The sequence below is a fragment of the Pholis gunnellus genome, assembly GCF_910591455.1.
Source record: "Pholis gunnellus genome assembly, chromosome: 7".
Classification (NCBI taxonomy): Eukaryota; Metazoa; Chordata; class Actinopteri; order Perciformes; family Pholidae; genus Pholis; species Pholis gunnellus.
In genome coordinates, this window is record NC_136533.1 from 21,725,976 (window position 1) to 21,753,013 (window position 27,038).

The window sequence follows — 27,038 nt, forward strand, 5'->3', positions numbered from 1 at the left end:
CTTTAGCTCGGACTCCAGCGGGGCCAACACCGACACCATCATGCTGGAGGCCCAGGTCGTAATGCCGAGCCCGCTGGAGGGAAGGGAGGCGCGGGAGAACCAGAATCAGGACTGAGCGGAGCAGACTGTCAGACGCCTGCTGCAGTAAAATGAGATGTTTTCTTAAGAGTCTCTGGTGTTTGCGTCAACAGGGACCGCCAAAATCAACACAAAATGAAACTTTAAGGGTGTGAAAAGAAGCCATAAAACAACAGGAGTGAATTATTGCACCACAGTGTGTTCATACATTTTAATATCCAACCAGGGCTGGAGAAAACTAATTTAGATCAGCTGCACGCTCGCATCTCTCCACCTTCACATGTCACACTGCTGCTTCTAAGTGTTTCAATCGTTGCAGAGATGCATTTGTTCCCTCTTATTGCAAGTGTCTTGTGGTCACTTCAGCCTCTACATTAGATGACACACACATAACACGGATGGATGGTTGAATGTGTGTTTGAGGAATGAGCTGTGAGGTTGGATAACTGGCTATAGACAATGACAGAGATATGTGATATGAGAGGTCCTACAGAAAGCTCTAATTGGCTATTGAATGGAGGGAGAGGGGTAAAGAGGGAGAGAAAGGAACAGATGCGGGGGATGTGGGAGGGATGATGAGGACAACGACAGATCTGGAGTTTCTGCCTCCACACTGCTCCGTCAACGAAGGGGAACGTTTCGTGCCTTGGGTTGTTTTATGCAATATCACTATGAATCTTTTTGGTGCTGATGATGACGACGGCACTGGTAATTGCCTATTCACTGTCCAAGCGGGGACGTAAAGCAGGCCAACAGATAGCTTGTCTGTCATTAGACACACACGTATACATTCATCAAGGCTATCGTCATCAACTTAGAGTAAAACTGCGGCAGTAAGTATAACTATTTGAGAAACGTATTTCTGTTCAAAAAAGTATCGCAAAGAATTATTCCTTACGATCATGTACAAAATGTCCCGCTTATCAGTGACATTAATAGATGGTAGCACTAAAACTACATAACAAATTATAATTAATTACAAATACCATAATGCAAAAATAGCAAGCAAACCAAGAGGAGTAAACATGACGTTGTACAGGCAGTATACAGTATCTGACAAAGGGTACAACAGAGTCGGATTCAAGCACAGCTGTTTTAATCAGGGAAAAGTGCTGCGCTGGCGTTCATACGTGTTGATTTTCATAAACAGGTTCTATTCAGGGCCTCATACAGATCAATGAGATCGCTTCCTGAACAGATTTCATGATCAGCAGATTCATTTATTAGTAGTTTAACTTTTGAAATTGTGCTGAAATCACTAAAATCACATATTTACTATCATGAAATCCTTTGGGTTGGTTCCTTTGCTCTCACAGCACAAACGAACCGCACCGCTTGGAGGCGGACCGGGATCCAGCGCTTCATGCGGTCCTTCCCACCGTCCCAAATGAACCGTACTAAACGAACAAACGAAGTGAGTTCATTTGAACAGAAACAAATGGGTTAGGTGTGAAAGCACCCACAGTGTGTGTGTGTGTGTGTGTGTGTGTGTATTCAACAGAGTTCAGAGATTTTAAAGGTCACTGTGTCGAGACAGGAGGCCTCAGACTGCCTCTGGACTGTAGCTACCAGTCTTCTCCGTGCATGTGGTAGAAGTGCTATAGCTATCATGTATGTGTGTATGGCCGTGCTTATTAATGCTTTGATTTGACCTCAGGGAGGGAGATTTAGAGGGAAGGGTAAACAAGAACAAAGAGGAGGAGAGGGGAGAAGCATAAGAGACTGACTAAAGGACAGTGCGACAGGCAAGAGAGAGGGAGCGCTGATGGTTTGAAGAATGACAGAGATGAAATACAGGGAGAAAGGAGAGAAAGAGAGAGGAAAAAAAACCCGAAACATGAAGCCAGAGGAGGACGAATGAAAAAGAACAAAACAAACATGGTTATAGGCACAGATGGAAGGAGAGATGAAGGACAGATAGATGAAAAATACAAAAAACACTGTAGTGCAATATGTAGCTAGAGGTCAGATAGAAAGACTTTGACAGAGATGATGATGATGATGGAAGGACGGCTAATGGCTGAGAGAGAGAATGGATGAGGTCAGGCATGAGTTGGTATGATTAGATAGACAGGAAGGCGCAAACTCCCCACAATACAGGAAATGACAGGTCTGGCTGAAGTCTTATCAATCTCTGAACCCATCAGCTTTCGGGCCGACTACAATTTAGCCTTCAATATTTCTGGGGTTCCGGTGTAGCCAGTAGATATCAGGGCTAAGACGTCCTCCTCCGTCTGCCCGTCATTTGTTTTCTGTCTGATAGGAAACTTGAGATGCGAGACTGAAGTTGGAGTTGAGAGAAGAAGCCATACGACCGGATTGTCAAGTAGCCGATTTTCAAGCTAATTCGATGCTACTAGAAAAGTAAACCATCGTCAGACCATAGCCAGTGGGTTCCCAGATTGCATTTTGGCCAATACGTTCCAACTCTTTTGCCCTCAACAATGACCTGCATTCAACCAAAGTCCCCTCAAATGTCGTTGCTCGATGCTACTTGGACTACAAATGGAAACCAGACTGGTTCCGATGCTAAAATCTTGTCCATTTGCCTGCCATATGAATGCAGAATCTGTCTTATGAACCAGTTATTACAGTGCAAAGCAACTGTGCGCACAAACCATATAGGTAGAAGACTAACGACGCTTTTACACCTCTAGTTCAGTTAATTTAGTCTCGACCAATTGAGGAAAAAAAGCTGCATCGTCGCCTTTTAAGTTCTGGTTCCGACCGTGTTTCCACTGTCTTTGCAAACAAACCAATTGGTAAAAGCTTGTCGAGACTGCAACTGGACCTTATTTAGGCGGTCATAGATGGTGATGAACAGATACAGTCATGTGATATTACTGTGTGGTCACTACATTACACTTGGGTCCCTTGCTTTTAAAACATGCAAATGGCTCTGGAGACGGCAATATCTGTGGTCTGTTCACCACTTTGGGCCAAAAGTTTGGTGATTCCCTGACTCTAACTCGTGCAGCACCATGAGGTGGACATTTGTGGTTCAGAGTGAAATATTTCAATAGCTAATATATTGATTGCCTTTTAAATTTGCTACAGGTGTTCATGGTCCCTGGAGGATGAATCCTACTGCCTTTGGTGATCCCCTTGACTCCCTCTAGCCTCACAGTCAGGTCAAAGTGTTCACTTATGTCAACACTTAGACATTTTGGAACGACATTCTTCTGCCAAACTAATGATGTTGCCATCAGAGAAATAGGCCGAGAAAATGAAAGAGGAAAAACTGAATGATCCAAATATCAAAGAGGGGAATAAATGCATAATAAGAGAAAGGAAAAAAAACAGATGGAGATGCCTTTCTTAAATGGGCATATCAAAGCCTTCCTCTGTTGAATTTGGACAAATGAATCAAGCCTTTTTTTGAAAGCTTTGAGTTGATATAATGTAAGAGCAATTACATTTTATCAGCAACAATCATTGTGAAATCCTTCCCTGTCCGGTGGGGAAGTCTTTGCTGAAATCATTAGCTTTTTGAACTTTCCTAAGTGGGGTTAGCCTCCCGCCTTGTTGGAATCCCTCAGTGTATGAAATGTATCGAGGCTACGCTGGTTGCAACAGGCGACTCCCAGGTGTTGAGTGGGTCAGATTTTAATCAGGTTGTCAAACCTCCAATCTCACGTAATCTGTTATTATCTCCGCCTGATTGCTTAGCATGCTGCAAATGTAAAGGGTATGTTGAAACTCAAAGAGTCCATGCCTTCATTTATTTCTGCCTGAGTGCTGCGCGATCTAATTATAATGATAATGATAACATTACAGTCAGGGACTAACAACACTCATCCCCACCCTATTCTGTTTTTATCGGTACAAGTATTTTATTCTTCAGGACATAATGCTATATTGTTCCAGTGATGGAGTTAGCCAGGTGTAGTGTTGCAGAGGATATTTATATTCTTGAACTGTGTTTACTCTGTTTCATATTCATTTTGCTGACTCATAGATTTCCGAGGCCACAGTAATAGAAATGTCAAAGTACCTGTAGATTGAAATTGTACACACCAGTGACGTATGCTGAGGTCCGTTGGTCCATTAGTTATGTGTTTGATTCTCATATTTCAAGCTTGCTGACTCGGAAATTACACTGATGTAACATTACACAGGATGATTTTTAGTTTCAGATTTAAATTGCACCTTTAACATCAAATGGGTTAAGTATATTTGGAATCTCTAGAAATAGGATTGATTTGTATGGCGCGTAATGTATTTAAAGGAATTGGTGTTTACTAATAGGAAGCAATCAGAATATTTACACTGTGCCAATAAAAGCTATTACAGTTTTATCACCAAGCTTTATTATCAGGAAAATGCTGTTATGTCATTTTTCAACTGTAAAATTACCATCAACCGGAGCATGAATGAAATCATTGGGAGCGATCATTTGTTTTTGGAATTGCCAATAAAATAACATACAGCAGCTGATTTGGATATCTCCCGGCTAAATAAGACAAATCTATTTTAAGATTTAGCATATCTTCCCTTGATGGGCAATTTCAAGATATTCAACAATGAACGTGCATTTTGTAATGCAGAGCCAGAAGCAGTTATGCATTTATTTTCTATTTTCCATAAAACTTAAGAAATGTTATAATTACATTTGACTGAAACTTGAACACTTGGTGTTTATTGTGAACTTCATAGTCCTAACGGGGAAATATCACATACACAGAGCAAAAGTCATCCCCGATCACAATTGTCTTTTTGAAAGAATTTGACTTACACATAGATCCCTTAAGACGAACCACAAACCATCTGCTCAGATATCTGTATGCATGTTGATATTATTCAATAAGATTCTTTATATATATATAAATACATACACATAATTACATACACATAATTAGTAACGTTTTTTTTTTTTATACTTAAATATTCATGAAGTTTAAGTGTGCAGCTGGAGCTGTGTCAGCATAGGAAGCCACCAAACGTTACGAGTATAAAGGTCCGAGATGCTAGTAATGGCAGCGCAATCTAAAGGAGATTTCTGCAGCTGGCAAGATTCTCCACTAACACAGAAAAAACATGTCTGATGTAGATTAAACAAAAGTAGTATAATGTTTCATAAACGATCTCGATATACTCATGTTTGCAATCTTTGCATGAAAAGGTACAATGTTGAATTCCACCAATATCCTCCTCGTCTATAACATTAAATGTGACAATAGGAACCATTTGGTTTATGGTTTGCTCGTATCAAACAATCAATGTAGGAAGCTACTGAAGCACCTTATTGGCAGGACTTTTATGATCATATAACCTTTTGGTTTTAAGACAGTTTTTAGCTCTGTCAGCTACTAGGAGGTGATTTATCTGCCTCTTTGCTAGGAAGGATTTCAGTGCAGACCAACAGTCTCTGCCCACATTGCAATTTGATGATATTAAGACGGTATTGTAACTCCGGCCTCTCCATTATCTGCAGCAGCTTTCTGGTGTGTCTCTGAATCTGTACTGACTCAGGGTTCGTAATGACGCATGGAGTTTAACTTTTGTGTGTTCCAGTGTGAGCTGGAAATGCTCTCATTCTTTTCTCTCTCCCCATAATCTCGTTCTCTTCTTCCGTCATCTCCTGAAATCGCCTCCTGTAATTGTTGTAACCTCAAACCTCCTCTTCTCTCTTTCCTGTCCTCCATCCACGTTAAAGGGACAGTTCAGATGTTGTGAAGTAGTGGAGTTATATGAGGTACCAGCACAGGAGCAAAGCAAACGTACTAATAATCTCTGTTTACCAAGTGGCGCACACAAAATGCTTTGTACTGTGACGGTCACTCTGTGGTGCTTGAATACTCACCTCCTGCTTCTCCCCTCTTGTGTTTCCTCCAGGCGGATGCTAAGATGGTGTGTGACGTGGTCAGTCGTATGGAGGACACGGAGCCTTACTCTGCCGAGCTGCTCTCCGCCATGATTCGCCTGTGGTCCGACTCAGGCATCCAGGAGTGTTTCAGCCGCGCCCGCGAGTACCAGCTCAACGATTCGGCGCAGTAGTACGTACACATGGTCGTTGTGTCTCTGCGTGGTTATTTTGGCTGTTGCAGCACACGTGAAACGGAGCCTATTCTAGTTTGATTCACCTGTTTTAGCAAAGAAATGAGTGAACATGTCAAATATTAAACACACAGACTTGAGAGGCGGTTCCCTGTGTAATAAGATGCAAGATGGTGGTATCGCCCAGCATCCCAAGAAGTATCATATCACTGAGTCAGCACAGAAGCAAGTGTATCCATCCACCCACCATAAAAGAAAAAAGAAAACTAAAAATGCTCGCAAGCACACGCTCAAACACACTTTATTTATTTACAATCTTCTAAATGTGATTATACACTAGCTGTTACGACACACAGTCAATCACCATTACAAGTACAGGGCCTGATTTATGCTCAGTGCCTGTGTGTGGGTAGAGAGAGAGAGAGAGAGAGAGAGAGAGAGAGAGAGAGAGAGAGAGAGAGAGGAGGTGGGGGAGTAATTTCCTTCAAGTGCCACGTTTGTGCATGTAGCCCATATTTAATTGTGCAGTGAAAATACACGGTGATATTAAGATAAATTGAGGTAGAGTGACAGATGGAGTCGTATACATTTGTTGCTGCGTGCAGCACATACAGTACACGTATATCACTCTCATAGGCCCCAACCGAGGATGCAGTGAATGTAGCTTGTGTTTGTCTTTAGTTGATACACTGACATGGATTCATATTAAACGGCATTCTTAGCTGCACCAAAACAATATACCACATAAGTAAAACAGTACATTTCATGGGAGAAAGTATAAAGTATGCTCATCTGGAAATACTTTTAAATTATGTTCGTGAGTCTTTGCATTATGATATTCATTCGGGAAAAGAAATGCACAAAATGCCTGTGCTTTGGATTTCTACTATACTACTGGGTTAATTAACTGACATTGTTTGTTAGTTGAATTTATATTTCTTACTTAGAATGTAAAGGTTTATAGAAAACAGTTACCTTTACATAAAAATTGGCTAAAATCGGAAGAAAACAACCCCTTGAGATGAGATCAAATGCACCATCTGGATGAGAATCTACCAGTTGAAATACGTGTCCAGACTCAAAGCTTATGCAGACACAGGGGCAACACAAAGAGAAAAGAAATAGGAGAAGATAAGGAAAACTGAAGAGAGCGGAGAACATGAGAAAAGACAGAAAGAGAAGGGGCAGAGATAAGAGAAGGCGGCTGGGCAGCGGCCTGGACAAAGAAAACACATCAAAATGATTGAATGATACAGACCGACAGGACAAATGAGACTAAAAAGGCAAGAAAAAGAGTGACCCGGTCAGAAGGGATGAGAAAGCAAAAAAGGATGGAGACAGAGGAAGAGAGAAAGTTGCAGCACTTAGTTATTTCTCCCCACGGCAGACATCTTGGAAGTGCAAACATATTCCTGTCAACTTTTACATGTGGTCAATTAACTCAAACAACATCCGCTGTGTGTAAGTGTAACCGTGTGTGTGTGAGTGTGTTTGTGTGTGTGCACGCATGTGTGTGTGCCCGAGTTAAATGTCACATTAAAGATTGATGCACACTTCCTATTATGTTGTGGCCTGTGGAGCAGAACAGGCCGACCAGCCAATGAGCTGATAGGACAGATATCACATGACTCTGTTTAATTGTGTGTGTGTGTGTGTGTGTGTCTCTTTCTTGACAATCCCTAAGAGCAGAAGTTGTTACTTTACATTTTTGGGTCTGAACACAGCTTATCCTCGTCAACCGATCATTCGTCAGCTGTTAACCGACAACATTAGTGCCTTGCATGCAGGGGAGCTGTGGTTGAAGTTCCTAACAAGCTGCCCAGCCGCAGAGTATGAGCAAAACAGGAAACTGCCTTTTGCACTCTGTCAGGGTTTCAGCCAGTGTATTTCAAACCTGGCGTAACGTTAGCGGGTGTCTGGTTGAGAGGGACAGAGGGCGCGTGCGTGATGACGAGTATGAAACAGTGAAGTTAGAGCTGGAGGTCAGCCCTGAAGTTAGCAACAACTCAAGCTCACTTAGGGGGGGGCTGACCTTTTAAGGTGGACCCGCGGTTCTCCTTTCAGGTTTTTGAATCTTTTAACTGTTCAACTGACAGCATTGACAGGTGGAAATTCTAATTGTCGGTTAACGGTTAAATGGTTTGTTATTAACATCACTACTTTGAAAAGGCTTTTTTTTCGCTTGTCGGGTGTTGCAGTTGGGTTAAAGCAGGGGTGTCAAACTCATTGTTGCTCTGGGGCCGCATCGGCATCATGGTTGCCCCCAAAGGGCCGGTTGTCGGCGGGGGGGGGGGGGGGTGCTGCTGCTGCTCCTTCGTCGTCGGCGGGGGGGGGGGGGGGGTGCTGCTGCTCCTTCGTCGTCGTCGGCGGCGGGGTGGGCTGCTGCTGCCACATACGCTGGTGGAGGTGTGTGCGCGCGGATCGGGGAGGAGCTCCGCCGTGCGCGATTTCCATTTTTTTTTTTTTTGCTGGTAGATTCGCGGGCCACATAAAATGACGTGGCGGGCCGGATGCGGCCCGCGGGCCGTATGTTTGACACCCCTGGGTTAAAGGTTGCTGATTTAGTGAAGAAGGTTATGGTCCTAGTGTGTGTGTGTGTGTGTGTGTGTGTGTGTGTGTGTGTGTGTGTGTGTGTGTGTGTGTGTGTGTGTGTGTGTGTGTAATCACACATGCATGTACGCTAACATGCGTTTGTCTCTATTCTGAGAGGAGCAAGTACAGCCTCAAGCCACCTCTCTCTCTCTCTTTGTGCAGATGCCCTGCGTGTCCTGACCTATTCGCTACAATGCACATACTCTCTGTTTATGATCTACATACCCTGCCTTTGTGACACAGGGGGTATGCACTATGCATGTACCAACTTGTCCTCAGTTATCCATAGGTAGTCAAATGGGAGTAGCACTGCTACGTTCACAGCTGTACCGCTACTGTTACTGTACATACTCACACACACTGACTGGAGCCCTGACAGAGTGCACCAGGCCGACACACAGCTGACAACATCGCAGCTAAACTAATTGCGGTGGAGACTAACTCGAGAAGTGGCTGCATGTGTCCACGACAATGCACGCAATATCTTAGCTGCTAACTCAGCGAAGTGACTCGATTGCCTGGGGTCGCAGCTGGGCGGCTTGTTAGGAACTTCAACCACACCCTGTATGCGAGGCAGTGGCACTAATCCTGTCAGTTAATGGTCACTGATCGGTACATGAGGGGTCGCCTATCGGTCAGCTTCCCTCATACAACCCAACCCCACTTCCAAACTATCCCTGCCAGATGAAGTAGTTAAATGGACAGTGGACCAGATTTGACTTTGGTGCGTTGGCTTGTTACACTGGAAGGCTGCAGTACTAAACGGATGAAGTGCATCGTGCCCACTAATAGCAGACAGTCTGAGTATACTTGTTTAGAACTAATTGATGTTAAATGTCAGACAAAGTGGCATCATTGTCCATTCTTTACTACAGATATTGATTCCGCATCTTGCATTGCATTTGATTAATGACATCATTGAACTTCTTACGGGGTATTATTATAAAGCTACTTCAGCCTTATTGATTTTATTAGATAAGCACAGTATATCCTGGTGCCGATGGGTACAGTTATTTGTCCATTTCTAGATAGTTAATTGTATTTTCTGTTTGACAACACAGGTAACCTAATGTTTAGAGGTCAGCATGCTTCTTTTCACGGCTAAGACACAAAATTGATGTGATCTGATCGGTGTTGATTTAAGATGAGCATTCACTGCCGGTGTGGTATTTCCTGGTTTATCTTCTTCTCTGGCCTAAATAATGACGGGGCTTTTTCCTCTGTCGATTCAGCCTCCGTTTATGTTGTTATAGCCAGGTCGTGTCATGTTGCATCATGTCGCTGCAGCTTCTGTAGAAGCGACAAGTGCTGCTTGTAAATATGTGTCGGAACATCACAGTAGGGGAGACATCTAATCATGTAAAAACCAGTTACTTAGCAACAGCTATGAAGGAGGACAGTGGAGACGACCTCCCATGGGCTGATACTGTAAAAAACTAAAAAAACATACCACACAGACATGTTTTCAAAGTAAACATATTCTGCCTTAAAGTGCTTTTCTATGTATATATGTGTATACTCATATTTTGAATACACTTGCAGGTGTAGTTGTCAACAGCCCCTTGTATAATGAAATGTCACCGACATTTACTTAAAAATACAGCTTGGACAGCATCTCTATTCTAATTTGTGGCCCTCGTTTGATTGCTATTGTGAACCACATGCTGATGTATAATGTCTAATGTTGGGTCATTGCACTTGAGTTAATACAGTAAATTATCAATATGACTCACATTACATGTAAAAGTGCTGGAGGCTACTGAAAACTGGGAACTCTTTATATTCCGATGCCGGAAATTAGGAATCAATCGATGTGTGTGTTTTAGGTCCGAGACCGATAATTGATATTTGGAACTGGAATATAATTCTCAGTATCAAAATTTAGAATAACACAGAACTTAGTTTGAATGCCTTCAAGCATACGGTAAATTAAATGTTGCAAAAGAAGTCTTTGATTTTGTTTTTAAGAGCAGTTGCTCTTCCCATGCTAACACCTTCTTTGCAAGTGTTGCAGACTGTCTTCGCAAGTCTTGGTTGAGTGAAATACTCCCATACTGCACCTTTAGACCTTTTCTTCAGGGCATTAAGAGAGTAAGCGGGGGAGAGAGAGAGCGAGTGGATGGACTGAAGTTTATTAGATGTAATAAAAAAAAACACTTCTTTGATCATGAAGCACCGTGTTACTGTGCAAGTCTCTGCTTTAATCAGTGAGGTGTATGAACTACACTGCAAACTGAAGTCCCTGCTAGCAGTGACAAACAGAGTGACGGCTGACTCGTGAACATAAATATGTTAAATATCATACAAACGCCGAATATCGCGGCTGATAATCGGTCGATCTCTTCCAGAAACACACACACACGAACGCACTCGTCTTTGCCACACATCACCTCACGGACAACATTCTCTGCGGTTGCCTCTCTTTTGTGCCTAACACCTTTTCAGTGACCATCTATAATACAGTAGATCACCAGGGAAATCAGAGAAGAATTAACTGGGATGTGATGTTAATCGACTTAGTGCAGCGTGAAGAATAATATCAGCATGGGGACTAATGCAGTGGTGCTCTACATACAATACTGCATGCCGTCTACAAGCAAGGCTACACAAGAAGCATACATTAATGCATGAATGTAAGTTCTTGTCAAAAAACATTTTCTCTGAAAAGAGACGGCGGGGTGGGAACCGTGACCAGTGGGCTGACAGCTTCTATTCAGAGAGGGTTCAACCTCCTGTGGTGGTAAAAGGTCATTCGGGGTTTCAGGTGTTCAGGTGTAAACCTTCATTCTGTCACCTCCATCTCTTCTTAATCACCTGCACTGTGCATACAGAAACCAGGACACTTTCTTACATTCAGTACATGCTAACACACAACTTTGTTCTTTTGGACAAATAATATTCAATAGATGCTGCAGGAGGATGGAAGCGGTGATGGTGGGGAGAGCCTGAAGTTCAGGTTAGAGTAGGTTTATGTGTCTGTTAAAGCAATGTTCTTCAGGCTTTAACTCATAGATCTCGGTTGTATTTATTTTCCATGTAGATTCTCTTTTCGCTCTGTTTCTAGAAATTCTACATACATAACAAGCAAACACCACTAAATCTGCTTTTGGAGGCATTTTGTTCATTTTCCTATAATGTTTGATTATCTTTTCAGGGCCCTTTTTGGTTTTCACTCATTTTCTTTTGATAGAGTTCTAGTTATTAAGCCAGAATGTTACGTAAGAGCCAGTCAGCTGATGCTATAGTGTAGTGGACAGATGTGTTTAGGACCTGGTTCATGTTTCTATTTCCCAATCCAAATAAATCAAGATACAGCAGATCACTTTCCCTCATTGTGGCCCTGTAAAGAAAACAGTTTTCTGCCTTTCACATTCTCTTTGTCTCCCCCCTTTCAGCTCTCCCTATCTACTTCCTCTCCACACCCCAAGCTCTAAACCCAATATTGCTTTCTGTGTAATCAATAGTTATTATCACTGAAGCTGTGTGTGTGTGTTTAGACCATTAGCTCAGTATCCCCTCCCCTCTCTAGCCTTTTTTTCCCCCCTCATTCTCTTAGAAGTAACTCGGCATCCATTTATAAAAGCTCTGAAACAACACTCACCGATCTATAAGTAAAAGCTTTAGATCCATTACACTAAATGGATGCATGATGTTGGTATATTTTCTGCTCATATGTCTCCTGCTCTTCTGTCGGCCCATCTCTGTTGGCTTAGAATAGCAATAATGTCTGACGGTAATTTGTATTGCTCTGACCTCTCTCTGCACCTGGGTTTAGAAGTGAAGCTGTGTTTCAGAAGAGAATACATGAGGATGAGCGCTTTCAAGGACGTTACACGGCGATTTGTCAGCGCAGGCGAAGAACATGGCGTTACAAGAGCATAAGAGACACCAGCCAATCAGAATAAAAGATTGTACATGCTGTAAAAGTGAATAAGTAGTGAAGCCACAGCTCTGTCTTCACCCTTATGTCCCCTATTTGTTCTTGATGGTAGGGTGGATGGATACAGTACGGAGGTAGAGTGATCATCTCTCAGCCAGGGAGCTGCCCTGCATGTTCTGTGAGATGAATCTCTGAGCTGTACTATTAAGGATTATTTGATTTATTCTTCTACATTAAACAATAAAGGTCCACTTCCAGGGATATTCCATTACATAACTGAATAGACCGAGTCATCTCGCCCACCCACTTCCCTTTCTCACTTCTTACCAGGTGGCTCCTCAGCAACATAGCTTCCATATGTATTTAATATGCAAATTAGGGCTGATGGCCTTTATTAATTTAATGTGTACCGCTGGAATTACAACGTAATAATTCAAATGATTATTAATACAATTATTTTATTTTCCATTTAATCAAAATAATTAGATTTGAATGTACTGTAAAAGGTGACTACAGATTCCTTGCTCTACCTGCTCTGACAGTATTGAGCTGTACCTTACCCTGACCTCTGACCTCTGACCTCCCATAGAGGGAGCATGTAGGGAACAGAATGTTGCCCCGCTGCAGTCAGGAGAGTTACACATTTACTATTATTATTAATACATAATCCAGTGGGTGGTTGTCACATGCTGCTTGTTATGTAATGTTTACTGTTTCAGCCACCTGAGCCATGACTTACATCATTACACTGTAACACAACGTGGATATAGGCAAAACAAATGCTCCTTTGTTGAAGTGATCACACTCCTACTCTCTCAGTGTGATTAGCAAACTACCCTTTGAGCTACTGAGGCCTACGTGAGTCTAAAAGGTGAGATGCACAGAGCTACTCATGGATTAATGGAAGACTTCAAAGGAAGAGAATTATAAGGAACCAGTATCAGAACAAGCGCAGCCCCCCCTCAGTTACTGTTGCTACTGTACGTTTACACTTTAAGGGCGAGAACCAAGAACAATAACGATGTGAGCTGAGCATCCACACTGATGATGGAAAATGTTCTGTTAACAGTCGCGCTGCATGCTCGGACATGACGCTCTTTCAACTCGAATGGATTTTGATCGGCTGTCAGTGTCTGTGTTGTTCATCCAGTCGTGCTGAAAAGTAATCCCAACCATACGGTTCTCCACTGTCGTCGTTATCGTTGTGATGTGGACTTTAGGTCGTCCTCAAAAAGTATGTTTTCAATTTCAACATTAGAAGAGAAAAGGCTCTTACACTGAGGACTTACCGATGAATTTGGCAAACTCAACGCTATCTTAGCTAACAATGGCCGGGGTTGCTGGAATGTAAACTTTCCCAAATCCAAGTAAGAGCTTGACGCTAACCTGAGCCTATAGACTCTAGTAGACTCCAGGACCAACGTCCACACTATCAATGTGATAACCTGTAACCCCCAAACTCTAGTTACTTAAAGCTGTGCTCCCTGGCCTTGTAACTCTCTTAACACTCTTATCTGTAAGCTAGTTAGCCGCCATGCTAACGTCCGCAAACTACATAAGCAGATAGTCATTGTATTTGTATAGCGCTTTAAAAAGTACTCAAACGCACTTTACATGGTAAAGACAGAAACAATAAAAGAAAGCAATATGAACGAGGCAGAGAGATGACGTTATAACAGTAATAAACAACAACATACATACATTGCATCACAGGATAAAAGCAGATTTAAATAGATGAGTCTTAAGTGCAGTTTTGAAAGTGGTGAGTGACGGAGCATGTCTGAGGTGCTGGGGGAGGGAGTTCCAGAGGGAGGGGGCAGCAATGGAGAAGGCCCTGTCCCCCCCCAGGTCCGGTGCTTTGGACAGAGTAGGGTTAGGAGGTTTGGCATCGGCGGATCTGAGGTTGCGGGTGGGAGCGTGTCGATGCAGGCGGTCCGTAAAGGTATGAAGGGGCGAGGTTATGAAGGGCTTTGTATGTGATGAGGAGAATCTTGAACTGGATTCTTTGCTGTATGGGGAAGCCAGTGGAGGGTTTGAAGGACTGCGGCTGATGTGGTCTCTGGTGCGTGAGTGGGAGAGCAGACGGGCAGCTGAGTTCTGGATCTATTGTAGTTTGTTGATGATTTTGGTGGATGAACCGTACAGGATGCTGTTGCATGCAGTAGTTATAGTGCATGAAAAAGGCTATAAAAGAAAATACTTCTCCAAGCTATTTAAAAGCAGGACCTCTATCACAACAGCCTCATGTGCACTTCAGCATGTGGACAAATCCAAAGCTTGACAGACCTACCACATCTTGTTCAGCTAAACTAGAAGAAGACTGCTGCTGATTTGCATTCTGTGTCTGTCTCTGTGTCCGTGCAGCTACCTAGACAGCCTAGATCGGATTGGTGCCCCAGACTACCAGCCCACGGAGCAGGACATCCTGAGGACCCGAGTGAAGACCACGGGCATCGTCGAGACACACTTTACCTTCAAAAACCTCCACTTCAGGTCAGTATTTAACTCATAACGTTGACATTTATTTTACCCATCGCTCTGTCTGCTCCTCTTATCCATGTAGAAACTCCAGTCTGTAATTAATGTGATGAAACGCTTTAAACAAGTGTCTACATGGCTGTCTGTCATTTTAACGAGATCTGATTCAATTAGAGCAAGTAGCAGTGAGGATGATGGCAAAGAGGAGGGGTGTGTTCAGATGGTAGGAGGAGAAAAGAAGCATAAATCTTTTACTGACCTCTAACTTAATTAATATGTCTGCCCCTCTTGTGTGCATGTGCACACACACACACACACACACACACACACACACACACACATATATACGGAAGTATTGATAGGCACAGAGCGGAGAGGTTAATAAACTGTGGAACTACTTGTTTTTCTGGATGGATGCACCATCACACTTCAACTGATGTGTGTTTCACTTTCTGACCCAATCATTCTCACTCACACACACACACACACACACATATTATTTATTGTGTGTTCAGATGTATTACACGATACTCCTAAACGTCAGTTCTGCTGACTGATGCTTTCTACTGTTACTCTAGCATTTGAGTAGGCGTTGTGCTGCTGGGTGTGTTTTCGTTGAGATGCCTAAATATTGTCAGCTCAATTGCTGTTACTGGCAGTCAGGCAGTGTGTGGGAGACTGCAGTGTTCCTGTACTGGGTGTAACCCATCAACCTACCCACCAATATACCCATCACATGTGGAACCGAGTTCACTTCACTTGGGACGCACTCCTCTCTGGTAGTAGTCTGTCTAGTGTACTCTACACACCACAAAATTACAACTTATACATAAGAGTGGTCATTCCAAGCTTATAAAGACACGAGGTGAATTACTTACTGGGTTGGAAAAAGGTCCACCTGGTGTAAGATATACAGTGTGTGAACTGAATGTCTGAAACGGGCCCGAAAAAGGGAAAGGTCAAATCAGAATGACCTTTAGACCGTTTGACATCAACAAATGTGTACGTTACAACTTACAATGAAAAAGAAAACCGCCAGAATTTACGAGATCCCACATTGTGCATACATTAAAGTTTAGAGAGACTGACTGAGCCTTTCAAACACAGAATAAGAAAATAAAAGGTTAGAAAAATATGAGACTTATTGAGCATACACTTGGGTATTGAAACAGTAAGTCAGCTGTTGACAATATCTAGGATTAGAACCACTTTATGGACTTGGGCCAGAAACCAGAAATAGTCCCAGTTTATGAATGGACCTACAGTACAAATCAACCACAACTGAGAAGCTCCCAGACTTCAGAAGACTTTTCACCGGGGGGGGGGATTGCTACAATTATAAAAAATGACTTTTTTAAACTTAAATTATGTACACAATGCTACAATATATAACACAGTTATATGTTGAGAATATAAGTAAATATTAAAAAGAAGCGATAAGGATTTAGAAATATTGAAACTAAGTGCAAAGCTGTGCATCAAACACATACAATATATGACCTACGTGTAAATAAGTGAATAAACAATGCTGAGATGTGGGATCGATTAAGTATGTTAAATATAAATGCAAAAATAGTATAAATAAGAATATGTATTGAAATGTACAGTATACAATGAATGTAGAATTAGCAGAGTATTGCACAGTTGAAACATTGCAACATTCATTGTACAGTTTAATCATTAGTGCACATAAGAGTAAGTAAGAAGTGAATGAGAAGACACGGTCTTCTGTGTGTGTGTGTGTGTGCGTGTGTGTGTGTGTGTGTGTGTGTGTGTGTGTGTGTGTGTGTGTGTGTGTGTGTGTGTGTGTGTGTGTGTGTGTGTGTATTGATCCACGGCTGTCTCTCTGTCCATCAGGCTGTTTGATGTGGGAGGTCAGAGGTCGGAGAGGAAGAAGTGGATCCACTGTTTTGAGGATGTCACAGCTATCATTTTCTGTGTGGCGCTCAGCGGATACGACCAGGTGCTGCATGAGGACGAGACCACGGTAAGGACGGATGTTCACATGTGCATCTTCTCTCTCATTCTGTCTCACTGATGCTGTTTCTCTGTCACTTAGTGGCCTCATGACCCATTTTTAAATATCGGAACACACCTTTTAAAGGATACTTTGTCAGATGGCATCAGTAATGATGTTTTATAGATTCGGGATGTGCAACAGGGTCCCCTAATACATTCAGACACGGGCTACATAGCAGCTAGTTTAATTTAAAGATAGAGTGTTCTATGTGTAGAAACGGTGTTTAAGCTGAGATTAAACACAGCCTGTGTAAAAGCTTGAGACAGGGTGGAATAAATGTCAGTGGTGCTGTTTGATGAGCTGATAAATAATTAAGCCACATTTTTAAATATTGTTATTTCCATTTCATATATTTGTTTTTGGAATGACTGGTACATACAGAGAAACATAATAAGGTCTCATTTTGCATCTATTTAAATATCTGGTGTTATTTAATAATAGTGAACTATCCGCACCGGTCTGTCTTCATTCCTTCCAGTACGACTAGAGCACAATGTGAATTTCTATGGAATTCCGTGATGTTTCCTCTGGATCTCAGTTGGGTACGCCATCCTCCGGTATCACAACCAAACATGTAAATAAATCAACAGAATACTGCTGAGGGCCACATTCAAAATACTTGTTGGGCTTGTTTGTTTAACCAAACACTTAATCCAGCAGTGCTCTATCTCTGTTGGATGGTTCCAATGGAAAAATACACGAGGAGATTATTTTAGTCCATGCAAATCATTCTTCCCTATGCTGACACTGCAAACCAAGTTGCATTCTGGCCAAAGCAAATGACCTGTTTTAAATAATGGGATGGTCATGTATGGTCGCTCACCAAGTTGCTCTAAAGGCAAATCATGCTGACTGTAAATGATGAGATATACAGTCGGGGTAGAAATCATCGATGACGTTTATGTGATGCCTGTATTCACCTTACTTACTTTCTTTTAAAGAGCTGTAATACTAAATTAACACAGAAATATCAGGTGATTATACAACATGATATATAATTAAAAACCTTTAAATTGCAGGATTTTTCACGTGTTTTTTCACTACTCATGTAGACCTGTGTGTTATTTGGTTAATGTAAGGCTCTGGACAAGCTAAAACACAGTCACAGCTCAGCGTTTCCTCAACAAAAAGCCACACCCTGCCATGTGGCTGTAAAGACCGCGTACAAATGAGCTGATTTTAATGCACGACACTCGCTGCTATTTATAAAGCCTGAAGTGTTTCCTCTGAGAATTCTGGGCTGGGAAACTGCTCTGTAGCTGCTGTATTCATGCAGATGTCATCAAGCCTCCCCCAGAGCTGGGAGCACCAGAAGAACGCCAGATGAAGAGAGGCAATATACATCATGAAACACACTCACAAACAGCTTCTAGTGTGTGTGTGTCGTGTATCTGAGTCCATTTTAAATGGTGCGTTGTCCAAATGTCGGCAATGTGAAGTCATGGTAATACTTTGAGTATGGCTGCTATCGTGTTTGAGAGGAGAACATTTCTCCTCTATTGGCAACATTAAAAGGAAACACAATTTCCGTCTCTAAGCTTTGAAAAGCAATTGTGTGTTTCTAAACTCACAATTTCAGGGAGAAATTCATTGTAAAATAGGCAAAGATACCAATTTGTCTCCTGGCAAGACCTCAAATGATCAGACTGTAGTGCAGTGATATTATCCCCATAATCATCAAAATATGCTTAAAAACTCTTGACATGGCACTCAAATATACCGTAAACACTTTAGCTTTCATTTTGTAAATAAACACATCATTTTATTGCATCACAGATGGTACAAACATCTCCCTTTTTGGTTAAATACAAACAAATCTCAAATGATCTTAAAAGGTAATCATAAATCATAAAGGTCCCCCGGCAAAAAGTGAATACAAAAATAACGTGCGATTCTGTTCTTTCTTTCATGTTAATTCTGCTATTTTAAATATCAGGCTCTATATTTCGCTTCTCGATATCCCGATAATGGAAATTTACCACGATCTACTTATTGTTCTTAGTGTTTTTATCGTAATCCGTGATAAAATCCTCTATCGTCCCCTTCTCTACCCACATCCTCTCTCAGTTCTGCTATCAGACACGTGTCTGAAATGACACGCATGTGATCCAGAAAGTAAAAAGTAGTTGTGCAGAAAAGATATTCTACAATCAAGACCTGAAGATAACACCCCATTCTCAGTAATGAGAGCGATAAAGTCATGCATGTATTTCCTCTGGGTAGTTCATTAAAACCACTGATAACCATGAATTTAATTGGAATGCCAGTTTTATTTGCCATAATACTACTCCTGTCTGGACATGGGTTAAGAGGCTACTTTAGAGGCTTTATTTAGCATAAAACCACAGTCTAAATATACGTGTTGTAGGGTTTGGACTGAAAGTGTTCCCGGGTATTCGTTGAAGTCGGGTGACTACTAGCATGCACATGCAGTGTAGTCAGAGAGTCATAGATGGTGACATCCTGAAACATACCAGGACAATACCCAACGCTCACTAACGTTGTTCAGGCTTTTTTAATACCACGTAGAAAACATTTCCGATGTATGAAAGTATGATGGAAAGCCAGTAGGGACAATATAGCATATGATTGTTAAATATGATATCACATTTCCCACTACTTCCCTGCAGTATAATTCCAAATGATATCATTAATTGAATTAATGTGACCTGGACCTGAAATAGCAGCATAAAATGGATGGATGAATTATCAATTCATTTATTCAAGTCGTTGCTAAAATGGACACTTGCCCATAATGAGTCTATGAGCTTCCTAGCAGCTACACTTAGCAGTGTTCGCTACAATTGTGATGATGCTGACTGAAACTCTGAAAGCACCACCTCCTGCATGCACAATCCAAAAATCCCACTTTTACTTTATTGATGTTTAACGGATACCATCAGCCCGCAGTCAGAACATTTTATAACTTGTCATCACCAGAGAAAACATTCAAGACTTGTGTAAATTAAATTCCTCTAGGCTTTTTCTTTTTTTAGGAAACTGAATTCAATGACTTTTCAAGAATCACACCCTGGCATTTGCAGTACCTGTATGATATTTAACGAGGTGTGTTGGTTTATGCCTCTGCGCTGGCGACCGCTGGGGCCAGAGGCATAATGTTTTCTACGGAGCTTTTTTCATGCCTTAATTCAAGACCATGGTCTTTCAATTTGAGAGCATGACTCTCAAGATTTCAGGTTCAGATTTCGTAATGCTTTCCCCCAGAACCCTGCCCTCACACTCAGAGCTAACGCAGAGCTAATGTTAGCTGTGCATCAAGCTAACGTTTGCTGACTCTGTGTAAATAGAGCACTTTCAGCCCGAGTGTGTTTAGTTTGAGCTCTGAAAGGAACTACAAGACTTCAGTATAGTTACAGCGAGTAGATGTGTTAATGTGGGCCGACCATGGATGTATTAAGAAGAAGGGGCAGATTGTTGCCACCTCGGCTATTTGAGTGCGAGGACAAGGTTTTAAGGGAAAGCATTACAACAAACGTGAAATCATGTAATCAAATCTCTTGAATAAAGATAGGAAAAAAAGCTCCATACTTTTAATTTTGTCCTTCCATTTATTGTCCTTTTGAGAGGACAATATGTAAAAGACCACCGGCCCCATGCTAAAGGTTTTGACTGTATATGTCTATCTAAATATCTATGTGCTTTTTGGACACAAACACACACAGTACAACACATACCTCTTCTGCTTTTTAATTCCCTTCTTTCTATTTAAGAACTGCTTGCATTGTGTTTTTCTCTGCCTCTCTTTGTATTGTTTCTGTGAAAACGTCACGCAGGCTACACGGTATAATGACAGCTGCTCTGGGTGAACACTTCTGCCTCTAAACACTTTCTTTTCAGCACTAGGGGTGTGTATGTATATTGTATGTGTGTTTGGGTTAAAGCGGGTGTCATATAGGACGTAGGCCGTGGGTGGGTGAGCGGGTCCCTTGCATTTCCTGTTCCTGCTCTAAACTCCGTCCTGCAGCATCTCTGGCTCCTTCCACTCCTGTCACTCTCGCCATCGACTGTCCTCTCTTACCAATCAGCAGTCAGATCTTCTACAGATGCTCCACCCACAGACAGGTATGAAACCTCCCGATAGGTTGTGTCTTCATCTATGACTTAAATCTTGCTTTAGATATAGCGTTAATGCTTTATACACCCCGTGGAGCTTTTTTATGGTAAACACTGTTTTGGTTTTGTTTACATTTAACGTTTGCCACGGAAAGGCATTGTGTGTTTCTGGCTTAAGAAACATGTCAAATGTTCCACCTCCCTAAAAATATTTGCAAAGCTAATTTAAATGTGCATCGTTAACACCAGGGTGCTTATTCTTCTTCACCTCCTTCATTGGTACACTGCAACCTATATAATTACCTCCACACGCTGTTGCTGCCTCCTGCAGAATACATAAACCTCTGCTCACGGTGAGCAAGTTATTTCCTCAAGTACGTGTGACAGAATGACGAAAAACACTCAATACAGAGACCGCCTCTTCTAAGCATTGCTCGTTGGTGCCCCTAGTGGCCGAACACTCCACACGGCACCTTTAAAGCTATGTATTCACTCACAGCTTAATCACTCGTAGGGCATGGCTTCGTTTAACTCAGCTACAACATTCAGCTTACTAATACTTGCTGTTACGGATGTGTTGATTTACACACATGCACACAGATATACACACTCAACGTGCAGCAGGATATGGTGTGTCCGTAGACAAGAGGAACTCCTCAGTACTTCTGTTCTGCTTTCTCGTTTTAATTTACCCAGTTCCTCTTTGTGTTTTAGTGGTGTGTATGTAGTGTGTGTGTTCTGGATTTGCCTATTTGTGTGCATGTGTTTTCTGAACACATTTGCACGTATGCTTGTCTGGTTGTTTTGTGTGTGTGTGTGTGTGTGTGTGTGTGTGTGTGTGTGTGTGTGTGTGTGTGTGTGTGTGTTTATCTACTATGATCATGCAGAAGATGGTGTTTTAAAGCCCTTTTAACCCTTGGTAATGTCTCTTTTACAGAACCGTATGCACGAGTCTTTGAAGCTGTTTGATTCCATCTGTAACAACAAGTGGTTTAAGGAAACCGCTATCATTCTCTTCCTGAACAAGAAGGACATCTTTGAACGCAAGATCACCAAGTCTCCACTGTCCATCTGCTTCCCCGAGTACACTGGTACATATCGATGCACTTGACAGTGATATTTTATTGTCAGTTCATACTATAAACTGCATGATTGTATGAACACCAGTAGGCACTGTAGCTGCTGAGGAAGAGCTTCCCCCACTCAGTATTTACGAAGAAAGAGTGAAGGAAAGGCAAAGAGTCCTAACTTTAAGGCTTTACAAGTTTTTGATCAAAGAGTCACTGACAAAGCATTTCAACACGAAACCCAACTCTAGCGTGCTTTGGGATTGGGTCACTGCTTTGAAAGATGTATTGACATTAACCTTTTTTTTAAATATATTTCCTCAAATGAACGTGTTGATCTGATCTCAGTGATGTGTGGATAGAATTACTCATTCGTAGATGTCCTCTTTCCACCTCACATTTTCCAGCTAATTTCTGAGTTTCGCTTTCCTTTTTAAATTTCAGTTCTAATGGTTACAAGCATAGTATTTGTACCTCCTGTAGTTCGGTTTATTTAGGCTCAGACTGGAACGAAACAAAGATGGTATAAAGAGGTGAATCAGTGAAAGAGTGAATATAATCAGGAGTGTTACCAGGAGTCCAATGGACAGGAGCTGGAGTGTGCTCGTCTAGATACAAGAGAAAATTAGAGATAAGACAACAGAGGGGGGGAAACAACATGAGAAAGCCGGAGAGAGCAAGAGTGTGAGAAAATGAGAAAGAAAAAAAGTGAACAAAGCAACACTGTGGGAAAGCAAGATGGAGAGAAACCAAAACAGCAAGACTGTGAGAAAGAGAGAATTAGAATTCCAAACCGGTTTCCTCTTCTCTTCTTCTCTTCATCCTTTTCCACGGCCAGACTTTGAGCCTATTCTCATGAAGTTGCTGCTGAAGCAGACAGAAAAAACCACAGTGCTGCTCATGGCTCAGAGCCAAGTAGATGTAAAAAAAAAAATGACTCCAATCACTGAGATCAGACTCATTTCAACAGTGTTATAACAAATGAAGGCTCTTGACTGCGTGGCAAATGCTTTGCATTACAAGCAGAACTAACTCTCGCCATTTATAATGGACTTGAACTAAAAGGTCATACATTAGATTTGGCACTGCTGTGAAATGAATCAGTATACAGAATCATGGTTCCATCCTTTAGGCTGTAGGACCTAATATCTGTCACAGTCATGTCCTGTTCCTCTTTAAAAAACACTGATACATTGGCAGTATTCAGAAACAGACTTTGCCAACAAAAGCAAGATGCGCAGCCCTCTGCACACCTCAGCCAATGTGTGCCGAGCTAGAAAGTCAAAGGTTGTGTTTTCCATAAAATATCATAAAACATTGCTGATGCGGTGAATGTACTGTAGGTTAGCCCACTGATATAAAGGTCCACATGACGACAGCTTTTAAGCCTTCACCTGACTCCCACTATATGTCATCTCTCTATCCTCAGGTCCAGACACTTACTTGGAGGGAATAGACCACATTAAGTGTCAGTACGAGAGCAAGAACAAGTCACCCAGCAAAGAAGTCTACTCCCATGTGACCTGCGCTACGGACACCAACAACATCCAGTTTGTCTTTGACGCCGTCACTGACGTCATCATAGCATCTAACCTGCGGGGGTGTGGCCTGTACTGACGAAGACGTTAAATGTTAGCCAATGGATGACAGATGTTTGACTCGTGTTTACCGTACCAGTTCGTAGCACATATTATGTGTGTGGCCCATGTCAGTGATGTAATCATATGAAAGCCAGTCAAAGATGGGGAGCGGGCTGTGTTCATGATGTCCCCATACTGCTTTATTGTAAGGCTTGACTCTTAATTAATGTATTGATTGGTTGGGACTTCTTCTAATGTATTTGACTTCCTCCTTAAGAAGAACCTAGCACAATTTCCAGTAGCTACGTGCATTTAATTGTAGCGAAACTCCAAATCTCTTGCCAGTGTGCTGCAGACATCCTGCACAACAGCTCCTGTCGACTCTCCAGGGATATAAGGTTCCTGAGACTTGTTTGTTCATGCAGTACCGCCTTACTCAAAGAACTGGACTGGTTGCTAATTAACAGCAGCCATCTTATAAGGGTTCACCAGCAGTCCACCAAACTGGTGTAATGGGAATCACTCCTCTACCCCAAAGTATTTCTAGTCATTTAAATTTAAATAGGAGTTGCCAATCTTCTTTGCCTTAGACTTAGTTACATGAAGGGCCAATGTGAAAGTGACTATTAAAGTATGTTGTTTAACTAGTCAGCGTCAAGCTCAGGTCACTCCAAGTTTACATCAGAAGGATGCTCTTCAGACTTTATTATGAGCGTGTCATGTTAAAGTGTTGACAAGGTAATGTCCAGCTTTCTAAGAAGAAATGTAAAGTCATCAGCAAAAAAAAAAAGTGTTTCTATATATGTTGTGTGAAATAGCTTTTGTGCGCACCTTCTTCATTATGTTGTATTTGTTGTGTAATCCGTTTTATTATGTTTTCTGATGATAGTCCTACTCTGATGTATGAGCTGCATAGTTGCACTACGGAGCTCCAAAACACTCCGTATTTATGCAGCAGGACATTATGAACTGAATCATCATATTCATAAATACTGTAAGAAAAGATGAAGCATCATTGTGAAATTATTAGACAAAATCAAACTTAACTGTGTATTATTTTCACAATAAAACGTTTTATTTTTTATTTGTAAAAGCGGTTGCTGAGCTTGCTGAGAGGCTTGGACCATATGATGTGAGAGGGCGAAGCAATAGTAAGAGTAACGCTCCATTTGCATGGGACTAGTATTAAGCCCCCACGTCTGTCCCGTCCCCACGGATATCATATCGAGGCTCATGCGTAACGGCGAAAAATGTTGAAAAATTACCAACATCGCAGATTTTCACAAATGTAACATCACAGGTAATGTCCCCAGGTAACCTGTAGCCCTTAACACTATCATTAGAAACATGAAAAATATATACTTAAAAAAAAAAAAGAAATTTAAAAAATATGTCATGAAATAACATGTCATGATAAAAATGTCAGTTTGAACTATTGTTGGATAATTGAACATTTTTATTTTCTCTTCATATTTGTTTTATTTAGTGTTAAAACGATGTCTTATTCATTGGTTTAATATTACTCATTTTACATGTCAAACAGCGTGACGCCTTGCTTAACATAATGATTCAACATGTAGGACCTGCCGTCCTCTGGCCTCTTAGAAACACAGACTATCAGTGACAATACGTCAAAGCCTTTCTCCAGTCACACTCTTATGTCTCTTTTTTCACTGTATTTTGAATTGATGGCACTTAAAGGCCCAGTATGTCCAATTTAAAACCCCCGTGTGTAGGATTTCTCAGTTTACAGATTATTATTTTTTTTAGCTGATAAAAAGCTTAATCGTCGTTGGCGATAGCCATTTGGTTTCCAGATTGCATTTTGGCCAATGTCTCCCCACGAACTGTACCTGTATGTAGCCAAAGCCTGCTCAAATTCGGTCAATATTACCTCAACTACAAACGAAAAACTGTAACTCTTCCAAAACCCAAATCTTGGATTGTCGGTTTATATGCGTGGTCTGATTATAGCGATTATGGTCTGAGCAATGGCTGCCTGTCATCTTATCGAAATTCAAAGGTAGACGCCATTATTGTTTTGGCCTTAGATGCATTTCATTTGAGACTAAGTATGTTTTGGTACCTATAGAAGAAGGTTATTGAACGTGTTTCTTTGTGATGTAATATAAATGTAGGAGTTAAAATTTAGAGTCAGAAGAGGCAGGCATTATCATTTATTTGTTTTTGAGTATTTGAAAATACAGCACAGATTTATTCTTTTCGGATTGATATTTCATCCTCTCATGTTCCAGCGTTCATGTGTCACAATAGATCGGCTACAAGAGGTTAGGGTTCTGACTCAAACAGACAATTCAAAGATAATCCATCAAAGCATTGATTTTATAGGGCCCAGGGACAGCATCCACAGTGTAATATCTTTATTGTCCACCTCTCTGCCAAAATGAGCCAGAGGTGAGCTTTGAAAGATGGTGTGCTCGTGGTATATAGTCCCCTGGGACTAGATTGTCAACCTTGTTACTATTGTTTCAGCCCCGATATTTAGCTTTCTGCTGAGCGAGTTGTATTCCTGCTGGATAGTCGTCCCAGAGCTGCTGGACGATTGAGGTTTGATGTAGTGCACGGCTTAGCGGAAATGAAAAGTGGTGTGTGCAATTTGTGGGAACAGTTCAAAATTGAGCCTTGACATTAAAGCCAAAGAGATGCGCATAATACCAGGAAAATATCACCAGCTCCTCCCTTCTCTCCTTCTATGCAGCATAGAGTTTTCTCTGTCTGTGGGACTTTGTTGAATTGACCGAGCTGAGTATGTTTGCAGCTTCACTGGTATGAGAGCTCTCTGGCAAACACAGGTAGCCAGCTCCTTTATTTATTTATGAGCAGGGCATTTGCTCCATTCCACTCCTCCCTCCACGTTTAAAACAGCGAGGGCCTGTCTGCTTCAAGCTGCGATTATTTTCTCTTTTTTTAAACAGGTAGATGATGTCATCGGCTCTTCCCCTGCATCTTTGCCAACTTTCCCTAATTAGAGAGCTGCCTAAGGCTGTTGATCAGCCTGCTTTGTGTGTGTGTGTGTGTGTGTGTGTGTGTGTGTGTGTGTGTGTGTGTGTGTGTGTGTGTGTGTGTGTGTGTGTGTGTGTGTGTGTGTGTGTGTGTGTGTGTGCGCGTGCGTGCGTGTGCCCCTGCCTGTATACACATGCATGTCTATGTCTTGTGTGAGAGACAACATCAGCCCGTTGGGGGGTTGTGGTGGAGTCAGTATCTGTGGATTAATTACCCAGAAGGCACCTGTCTACCCTTTCCACACATAG

General features: G+C 41.7%; 1 protein-coding gene across 2 annotated transcripts in view; it reads left to right on the forward strand.

The window, feature by feature from the left end:
• LOC306698374 (guanine nucleotide-binding protein G(o) subunit alpha) overlaps nucleotides 1–27,038 on the forward strand; it is a gene marked incomplete at its 3' end in the record, with an annotated part of 82,780 nt that overhangs the window by 50,751 nt on the left and 4,991 nt on the right. Inside the window, exons 4-8 of one of the 2 annotated variants that reach the window (XM_079162649.1) lie at nucleotides 5,914–6,074; nucleotides 14,912–15,040; nucleotides 16,883–17,012; nucleotides 22,057–22,210; nucleotides 23,616–25,029. In XM_079162649.1, coding sequence (XP_079018775.1) covers nucleotides 5,914–6,074; nucleotides 14,912–15,040; nucleotides 16,883–17,012; nucleotides 22,057–22,210; nucleotides 23,616–23,803 — 762 coding nt within the window. Of the gene's footprint in view, nucleotides 1–5,913; nucleotides 6,075–14,911; nucleotides 15,041–16,882; nucleotides 17,013–22,056; nucleotides 22,211–23,615; nucleotides 25,030–27,038 lie in introns of those variants that run through there. The other variant, XM_079162650.1, reaches the window with a different exon arrangement.